Source organism: Pteropus vampyrus, unplaced genomic scaffold (genome assembly GCF_000151845.1).
Source record: "Pteropus vampyrus isolate Shadow unplaced genomic scaffold, Pvam_2.0 Scaffold61, whole genome shotgun sequence".
NCBI lineage: Eukaryota > Metazoa > Chordata > Mammalia > Chiroptera > Pteropodidae > Pteropus > Pteropus vampyrus.
Genome location: NW_011888842.1, coordinates 6,105,725 through 6,115,661, shown reverse-complemented (window position 1 = coordinate 6,115,661; position 9,937 = coordinate 6,105,725). Strand labels below are relative to the sequence as shown.

The 9,937-nt window shown below is 43.9% G+C and overlaps 1 protein-coding gene, 1 non-coding gene and 1 pseudogene across 2 annotated transcripts in view; 1 reads left to right on the top strand and 2 right to left on the bottom strand.

The window, feature by feature from the left end:
- The window catches only part of CDK5RAP2 (CDK5 regulatory subunit associated protein 2), a 169,843-nt gene that overhangs the window by 5,877 nt on the left and 154,029 nt on the right, over window positions 1–9,937 (top strand). The window contains 2 exon segments of the mRNA XM_011360968.2: window positions 3,829–3,896; window positions 6,985–7,052. Of these exon segments, the coding sequence (XP_011359270.1) occupies window positions 3,829–3,896; window positions 6,985–7,052 (136 nt within the window).
- Window positions 1,923–2,041, bottom strand: LOC111740344. The gene has a single exon (XR_002780589.1). It is a non-coding gene; the product is annotated as a 5S ribosomal RNA (ribosomal RNA).
- LOC111740330 lies at window positions 9,301–9,418 on the bottom strand (annotated as a pseudogene).

Here is a 9,937-nt window from a genome sequence, read left to right as displayed (position 1 = left end):
CGTGCTATAGTCTGTCTTTTGGATTGTAGCCAGTCATCCTTGGAGATATGACATGGTATCTCTTTTGGTATTGATTTGCATTTCCCTAATGACTGATGATGTTGAGCATTTTTTCTTGTGCTTATTAGCTATTTGTATATTTTCAAATTCTTTGCCCATCAAAAAAATGTGACTGTGTTTTGACTCAGCAATTCTCGTTATCTGTCCTCGAGAAATCCTCATACCAACGAGGCCCGTATGAGGATATTTATGCAGCATTGTTTGTAAAAGGAAGAACTTGGAAGGAAATTGAATTACCTCAGGGTGTTGGGTAAATACAGATCCTTTCAAAAGTGTCTTTCAGACTGTTACCCATTGGCAGCTCATGAAATTCAATTTAGTCAGTTGCATCCAGATTTTTAAAAAATGGAATAGAAGAGAATAGAAAACATTTCAAGAATTAAGCATAACATCTTTCCTTCTGTGGATTATGGGCAATAAAGTTTGAAAAGTAGTGCCGTAGAATGCTTTGGAGGAGTTAAAAACATTGAGGCAGATCTATTTGTGCTGTCATGAAAACACCTTTAGGACACATTAAGTGAAGAAAAGATGTGGCAGAATAACATAAACAGTTTGATTGCATTTATTTTTAAGCCACAAAATAAAACTATGTCTTTATGTATGTAAATACATAGAAGAAGTTCTGGAAGGCTACATATCTTGCTGATAACAGTGGTTACCTCTTAAGATGGGAGTGAGGAGTAGTCAAAGAGAGCTGTAGGCTTATCTATATTTTTGTGTTTATATATTTATTATCTAAGGATGAATAACATAGAATGACCAGTGAACTGTTGAAAGACAAACTAAACTTGTTGGTGTAATTGTTTTCTGAATGTGATGTCCAGTCCCACCCATGGCTCTCATAGCACTTTATCAGTGAGGCGCTTAGGCCTTGTTGGGCCTGGGATGTGAATGTACAGGTGCAGAAAGAGATCGCTCCATCTGAGTGGCTGGAGAGCAAGGTAGGAGGATGAGGTGGGGAAGCTCAGGTGAGTGTCCGTTCGTTTACTCAACCCAGACTTCGTTACTTGACAAACAGCAGCTGCAATGGCTCTGCTCTGTGTCGAGCAAGCCCTGGAGATCCTCTGCCTCGGTTCTTCTGGACCTCGCCACAGCCCCCTTGAGGAGGGTATTAGGGGCGCCAGGGCGATGTGGAGGCTAAGAGCGTGGGCTCTGAAATCAGGCCAGCTTGGGTTTTGTAGCTTATTCACTGTTCTGGGCCTCTGCTTTCTCATTTTAAGAAATGGCAACATTTAAAAAAAACTACCACCTACCACAGAAGGGCTGTGGCGAGCTTTCAATGGGAGGCTGCTCGCCCTGTCCTGAGTGATGCCGGCTCAGCGTGGGTGCCCCACAGGGGGGCTTGTTGACGATTATGCCGTTTTTTGCTGGATTTTGGTCTCAGCTTTGCCACAAACATTTTGTGATTTTTGAGCGAATAAGTTCCTTTCCCTTTCTGGGCCTTAGTTTTCCCCATCTATACCATGATAAAACCATAGCTAAGCCCTCGTCCTTTGCTTGCATAGTTTTGATTTCTCGTGTGGCTCCACGAAGCCCCAGCTTTAGTTCTTAGGCTAAAATGAGTGATCAGAATGGGAGGAGGGAGCTACCTAGAGCTGGAGGGAACTGAGTGCAGTGTGCAGATGGCAGATTCATAGCATTTTAAAGATGCGTAGGTAAAGCCCAAGTGGAAATTTGGCAGGAACCAGATAGGAATTTCTGCATGACATAATGGTTTCTTCTAAGATTTGGGATGTCAAATTCATTTTTCTTTTTTTTTTTTTTAATTTTTTTTTTTTTTTTTTAGGTGAGGCAACCCTTGGTTGACCTCACATATTACAAGGACCTTGTCAGCTTATAATCCCTTATTTTTAAATTTTTTACACCTATAGCACCTGGTCTTCCTAGGTGGTCTCCCGTCCAGGTACTAACCAGGCCCGACCCTGCTTAACTTCCAAGATCAGATGGGATTGGGCTTGTTCAGGGTGGTGTGGCCGTAGACTCAAATTCATTTTTCAAACTGCTGTTTGCCTATTGGAAACTTGACTAAGACCAGATTCTTTGGCTTTGCCTGCCAGGTAGTTTTCAACCACGATTGATCTTGGCTTAAGTAATTGATGGGCCGTTTTAGCCAGTGAGAGTAATTCAATGGCTGTGGTGGGGAGAACCTCAGATTAGAAATGGAGAGACTAGACTGTGGGCGAAGCTTGACCCATCACCTCGGATGTGTGCCCTCGGGCCTCTGGGTCACCATCTGCAAAAGGTGGTGGTTGAACTTGATTTTAATTTTTAAAATTCAGTTTAGAAAATGGAGTTTATCCTTCTGTGATGCTTATTGGAGGAAATTGTGAATTATAGAAAATTCAAATGGAGGAAAATACCTCTTATTTTTCTACAAATGATGATTTTTAATATTTTCTTTGTCTCATTATGTGTTTATAGCCGACTTAACTTCCCGGAAGGCTTTGAGATATATATGTATTTTTTTCATAATTGAGGATATAGTCTACTTAAGTTTTTTTTTCAACTATTTTTATAGCAGACATTTTATGTAATCATTCTCTTGATGTTGGAATTTTATGTTATCCAATTTTTTCTTGGCCTTTGTCTTAGAGGTGTATTCCAACTTTAAAGTTTGGTGATCAGGCAAAATTATCTCAAGAGCAGAGTGGACTTAGATTTAGACATCGGGAAAGAGCAAACAGCCAAGAGGTCGGGCTGAGCTTCCATCATCAACTTCTAGTTTACAACTTGGGACAGGAAAGCATCACTGGGGTTTAGGCATGAAGGGCTTGGATTCTGGACTTTGTTCTCCACTTAACTGTCATGTGACACTGGCTAAGTCACTGAAATTATCTGAGTCTTAGTGCCTTCCTTTGAAACAGGCATGGATGCTCAGGGAATTGGGTAGCGCTCATGATGGTAAATCCTGTATAAATTATAAAGCGCTATATGTTTCAAGTCGACAGTGATATTTTGCTCCCATTTATGGGTACCCACAATATGCCAGGGACCTTGCCGGATGCTTTGTGTCTTGTTTAATTGCCAGTTACTCTGCGAAGTAGCTGCTCTTCTCTTTTCACAGATGAAGGAAGCAAAGCTTGGAGAGGTATGTGGCAGATCTTAGGACAGAGTCCAGGGTGATGTCTTTTGTGTTGAACCACACCTCCTATTATGGTTTAGTTTTCTGTCGATGTCACCAGATCTTCCCTGAACCTGTTTTTATAATTCACCTAATAAAACTTCTTGGATCAGTGAATTTTACATTTTTGTTTGACGTTCTTAAAGCATCTGAATTGGTGCCTGATTCTTGGAAGCTTAATGTTTGGTTGTGATAGGCATTTTAGTAATCCTAATGGCAGAAACAATAGATGTTACTTATTGAGCGTTTACTATGTACTAAGCGTTTATTTACATTAACTCATTTAATCTTTACAGCTAGAGGGTGGTATCCCCTTGTAACAGATTAAGAAATTGAGACTCAGAAACTTAAGTGGCTCATATCTGGCACAGCGCCTCTGCACCTACCACATATGTAGCACACAGAACACTTGATGCGTGAGTGCATGAGTGGAATGAATGAATGACCAGCCTTACTGGAGGTCACTCAGCTGTTAAGTGTTAGAGCCAAAGTTCAGCCTTAACCTCCGCACTGCGTACCTCCCAGGTGGCTCAGCTCTCTGTCCCTTCTTTGGCCAAGGCCTCGTGGTCGTCATGTGCAGTCTTGGCAGTCTTAATAGCCTGTTGTTTAAACGCTAACTCATCTCTTGTACACATGTTCTCTCCTAGTGGCCTTGTCCCCAAGTTACCAGATGACCTGGATGGCATCAGCCCCATCGCTGGTTTGGGAAATGGTGGTAAGTATACACAGCCGGTGTTGTCTTGAGTAAGAACAAGGGAAGTAGACACCAGACCATGAGGGCCTGAGGCCTTGAGCCTGGAACTGGGCTCTGACGCCTCTGGGCCCAGAACCTGACCTGGCCTGGCTAGTTGCTCGCAGTAGGTGCTCGGTATTTTTTACATATGTTTTATACATATATTCACGTCCTTTCATAAACACTGGAGTAGAGGAATTGATGTCCTTTAGGCCATATTTCTTGCTGCCAAGCTTATAGGGATTCAGTCAGTGAATTGAATGACTGCATGGAGGCTGGACGTCGAATTGGTGACTAGGTGAGGCACGGAGGGCCTGCTGAGTGGCTGGAGGCCCAGCGGAGCTGCTGTCTGTACTTGCGTGTCTCACGGCCTTCCTGGCTGGCTGCAGGGTTCCATTTGCTGGCCGAGGCCCAGCATTCCTACACAATCCTGCCCTTCGCCAACAAAGAGCTGGTTAGACCACAGGAGATGGCGCTGAGTAAATAAGCAGTCTATTGTGGTTAATCTGGGTGATGGGGAGACTTCTGCTTTGCAGTGTGGAGTTTGCTAAGCATTCTTCATGATTTTTGTTTCTGAAAATCGTGAAAGGCACCATAAGTTCAGTGGGAAGTGCTAATAATTTGACTTGTTGAAATATCTTAGAGATATTTTGATTTGTGTTTTTTCCTCTTCTCCAAAGTGATGAGATGTGTGCAAACGGAAGAAGTTTTTAGAGCAGATAATGTAAGTGTCACAAGGTTTCTTTCTGGAGAAAACTTTAGCTTGCAGGCCACTCTCAGGTTTGCCTTGAGAACATCTTAACTTTTAACACAAAATCCAGCAAAAAAACCCCAAAAAACCCTTCATTTGTAACTAGATGAAATCCACACTATGCAAAAACAGCAATTCTGGTTTCTACTCTCCTTGCCCACAGGCGATTAGAAGCAGAACACAGGTAGGCCTGCTCCTTAATTCAGCCCATGTGTTCGTCTGCTTCATGCCAGGCTCTGGGCCGAGCACTGGCAATAGCCTTGAACAGGTTACGGTCAAGCTGAGAAGAGAGTTCAACAAAGAATTATTATGCTCGGTCGTCTGATGAATGTCAGGAGGGAAGGAGTAAAGGTGCTGTGAGGTGGAGAAGAGGGAGATTGACCCTGGGGAACAGAGGAGATGGGTCAGGCCAGTTTCCCAAGAAACTGATACTGGCGCCACGACTTAGAGAATGAATAGGACCTAGATAGGGCCACACACACAGGTGACAGAGCGTGTCCCGTCTGGGGAACAGGGCTGGCGCCCAGGGCTCTTCACAGTCACCCCGCCCAACCCCCCGAACGTCTGCTCTGTGGGATGGTCTCAGAGCACCGTGTCCGCTTCACCTCTGGGCCTGTACACGGCAGTTCCTTCTTCCTTTTGCCCCGTCCCTCGTCTGCCTGCCGCCTTGCGAAGGCTCGGCTCAGGGCTCACTGCCTTCGTTTCTCCTCAGGCTGACTTAGGTGCGCTGTCCTCTCTGAGCCTCATGGATTTCAGTTTGCTTATTCCTGTTGGCTACTTAAAAAAAACCCAGAATGGATCCAGTTCTGAATCACTCATACCCCTGCCGCCCTGGTCTGGGCACCGTGCCCCCGGCCTGGGTGATCCCGGTGTTCTCCTGTCTCCTCGTTCCTAAGCGCCCTCCAGTCTTTCCTCAGCGAGGCAGCAGAGGGAGCCTGCAGGAACCGAAGTCGTTGATGTTGCTTCCCCTGCTCCGTGTGTTCCGTGGGCTCCATGGGCTCCTCGGGGTCCTGTGAAGAGCCTGCAGAGCCATGCACAGCCCGTCCCCCGGTATCTGGCTTACCTCCTCGTCCGTCCCCTTTGTTTACTGCCCTCCAGTCCATCGGCATCACGGCTAGTCCTCAGATCCACCGGACATGCTCCTACCTCAGGCTTCTCCCTTTGCCCTGTATTGTCAAGTCTGCCCAGATGCCACCTCAGTGAGACCTTCCGTAATTTAACCACTTTCCTTAAAATTGCAGTCCACACCCCACCTTTGGTATGTCCTATCCTTATCCGCTTTATTTTTCTCTATAGCATTTATCATGTTTTAACACACTATATAATTGCCCTATTATTTTATTGTCTGTCTCCTCTTTCTGGAATATCAGTTCCATTTATTTGTTTCGTTTCCTGATGTAGCCACATCTAGAATGATGCCTAGCAGAGAAGAAGCACTTCGTGGATATTTGTTGGAAGAATGCTTTCATTCACTCAACACGCATTTATTCAACACCTAAAAAGTGCTATATGCCCTTTGTGCAGCCCAAGTTTGTTTCCGCCTCTGGCCTGCGACATGGGGGACCTTGGGTGCAGGATCAGTGTCTCCTTCACCGTTATTTCTTCAGCACCTCACGTGGTGCTTGGCACAGAGTGAGGGGTGTGATAAACATTTGCCGAATTAAAGAAGCTGTGGAAAAATTTGGGTTTTGGTAAAGTCTTTAATTATTCCGAAGCAGGGCTGGGCAGTTTCGGACTCACCGCTTGCTTTTGAAAGTAAGCATTTTTGGGAACACGGCTTCTTTGTTTATGAATTGGCTGCGGCTGTTTTTTGTGCTACAACAGAAGCGTTAGTAATATACTTGTAACAGAGTCTAGGCTTTACGTGTAGCCTGCAAAGCCTGAAGTATTTATAATCTTGTGTCTTAAGAAAAAGTTTGCCAACCCCTGCTCATAAGTTGGTTAGACTTGCTTTGTTTTAATTGCTGACATGTGAAGATGATATCCTGGTCAGCAAAACAGTCTTATTACAAGCAGTAAGCAAGTACGTATCAGGACCATCTGCTTTGTGTCATGCCCAGTACATTTTCTGAGTTCATGCTCTGTCTGACACACACATTATTACATCGGGGCTAGGGTAAGTAATTTGTCAATATTTGAAATCTAATGGTTTAGAGCTTTCCTTAGACTCAAATCAGTAAATCATGACAGACAGGAAGTACCAGCAGGACATGCTGTGGAAGCTCTTCACATTGTTTTTGTCTCTGGGTTCTATTCCCTAATAGGGATGCTGGGCAATTTGCATACCATGATGTTTTCTCTATTTTACCTTTTTTATAGTGCTCCCAAATGTGTCAGAAGAAACGGTGTCTCCTACCAGAGCCCGGAACATGAAGGACTTTGAAAATGTAAGTGGAGATACCAAGGTCTTATCCCTAGGAAATCACGTCTGCTGCCGCTGTCTAAGCGGACTCAGGAGGGAGCTGTGTTTAAGAAGCGTCTAAGCCGGATAATGCCAGAGTTGGGGGGAATGCTGGGTCTCGTGGGCATCGTCTCTGTGACCGTCCATACCCACGCGGTCGGCCCCTTTATATGTGGACCAGTCATAAGGGTCAGCAGTTTCCCGCTTGGGGAGGGTGGTGCATTTCTGGTGTCCCGAATGTGCGGGTGTCAGCATGTGGCATAGTTGAGAGGCGCTCGTATTTGTCAAGGGCTTTCCTGAATGTCGGGTGCCTTATTTATGGTCCTCATTTAATCTTTGCTGCAACTCCATGAGGTATTGTGTATTATCCCAATTTATAGATAAGGAATCTCATCATTCTTAAGTGGCAGAGCTGGGATTTGAATCCAGGTTTTTAATGGCTCCAAAGCCATTATTCTTTCCACCACATTGGGCCGACTCCTTGCATTTCGTAGACTTCGTCTTCGTTGCTCTTGAGCGAAACGTGAGCAGCCTGGACCCGGTGCTGTGTGGTGCTGGTCTGAGAATGGGTTATTTGGGGGATAGATTTGGCTTCTGTGCTTCATGTCTTCCAGCACTGTGTCTTTCATTTGTTAGTGGAGGAGGTTTGTTGTCAAGTAACAGGAAAATAAGGTTATTTTCCCAATTCCGATTCTCCTTAACAAGTTACCTGTTCAGTGCTTTCATTTATCATGGGAGGAATTAGACCCTTCATTTGTAACCAAATGAAATCCATACTATGCAAGACACGGGAGATATTTATCAGAGGGAAGATGGAGGACACAGAGAGAAGGACGTTCCACAATTATGTTTCTCTCTCCCCAGTTGTCTTTACAGAATAGAGCAGTACCGTCTCTGGATTTAATTTAGAATACTCATTACTGCTAATAGTTATCTGCAAACCACCAGTGGCCAATTGAAGAAATGACTTGTCAGATCTCTAATGGAAACAAGTAATTTCTGAGCTTTGAGTTGTTATAATTTCAACTGTACAACTTGATCTATGCTGTGGGGTCTCAGGCCTCAAATGAATGAGATTTGATTATTTTACATCGTGTATAATTAAAATGTGCTGTACTATTAAATGGTTGTTCCTGTTTTATCATAAGTGTAATAATAGTTACTTCTTATTGAGCTCTTGCTCTGAGTTGGGCATTTTAAGTGTTAGGCTCCTCATATACATTACATTAATATTAAAGCAGCTCTCCAAGATACAGAGTTATTTAATTTACGAGGAGAATAGTTTTGAATTTGATTTCTAGATGGAAAGTTTAATAGAATCTTAGACTTTTAGTTTCACATTGTATTGTCTGCCTTTGAACTGGGAGGAATCCTAGAGTTGAATCCAACCGTCTGTGTTACACGTAGGAGAAACTGAGGACCAGGGATGCGATGTGGCAAAGCCATTCTCAGAGATGTCTGTGTTGCCTCAGGACCACAGCTCTGGGGCCAGACTGCCCGCTTTTCCACTTCTGCTGGGTGACCTTGGGCCAGTCACTTAACCTTTCCGTACTTTCCTTTCTTGGAAATCGGCATGATGATGATTTCTACTTCATAGTGCTGTTGTGAGGACTAAACGAGAGAATTGATGTGAAGCCCATACATCCAAGAGGGTCCATTTTGTGTGTCAGCTGTTACTTGTCCTTATTGTCATTGGTATAGTTATTATTGTCATTTTTTTCCTACTCTTCAAGTGATTTAAGTTTCCCTTGCTCAGACGTGTTCTTGATGACCTAAATACTATTTTTCTTAAAGGCAAGGGAGAGCCTTCTATGCCAATATGTTTTAGGATTTATGTTTTTTCTTTATGACTGTGGTCCTTTGGCTACTGTTAGGTTTTTATGGCATTAATTTTTTTTACTATAGCATTTTCAAGGCCAAATTCTGGAGTCGAAATTGAAGTGACCACACTGTTCTCAGTGTCTCCCTTTTAAGTCTTTATAAGTCACTGAATATTTTCATCTAGCCTGAGCTACCAAATGCATGATTTCTATTTCTGTGTTGAGGTAGTCTGAACTTTCTGTGGGATGCTTTTTAGGAACTGCTCTTGGCATCTAATGCTAATTTTAAAGTTAACATGCATATTGAAGAGAAGGCTGGAATACTTTTTTTTTTTAGGCGAGGCAACCCTTGGTTGACCTCACAGATTGCAAGGACCTCATCAGTTTACAATCCCTTGTTTTTTTATTTTTTTACTTCTACAGCACCTGGTCTTCCTAGGTGGTCTCCCATCCAAGTACTAACCAGGCTCAGCCCTGCTTAGCTTCCGAGATGGACGGGATCAGGCTTGTTCAGGGTGGCGTGGCCGTAGATGAGGCTGGAATACTTTTGATTTAAAGGAGAAACTTATGATTCCTCTTACTCTAGTCTCAGATGATGGATATCTGAACATTAAGGTCTCTTAGCTGGGGTCTAGCAAGACACTAGCCTAGGTCTCCTTTTGGTTTTCTTGGAGTTCATTCATTCATTAATAAATATTTAAAAATATATACCCTGTGCCAGACTGTGTCAGGGGCTGGGGAATTTGCAATGAATAACCAGATACGTCTCCCTGTCAAGAGGCTCACACTCTGGGGAGATGGATAGGAAAATAGTGCAATGATAGAGGTGAGTATAGGGTGCTGTGAATCCTGGCCTGGGGGATTCAGGGAAGCCTCCCTGGAGGAAGTGTTTCTTGAGTTGGGCCATTAGGGACAGGGAGGGATTGGCCAAGAGGAGAGAACTGGGAGAGCATGCCAGGTACAAGGACTCACATGTGCACATGTCGAGAGAGGCGTAATGGGGTGTGGTGAGGCTGGGGAATTGTGAGTTCCCTTTGGCTGGAGGGAGACT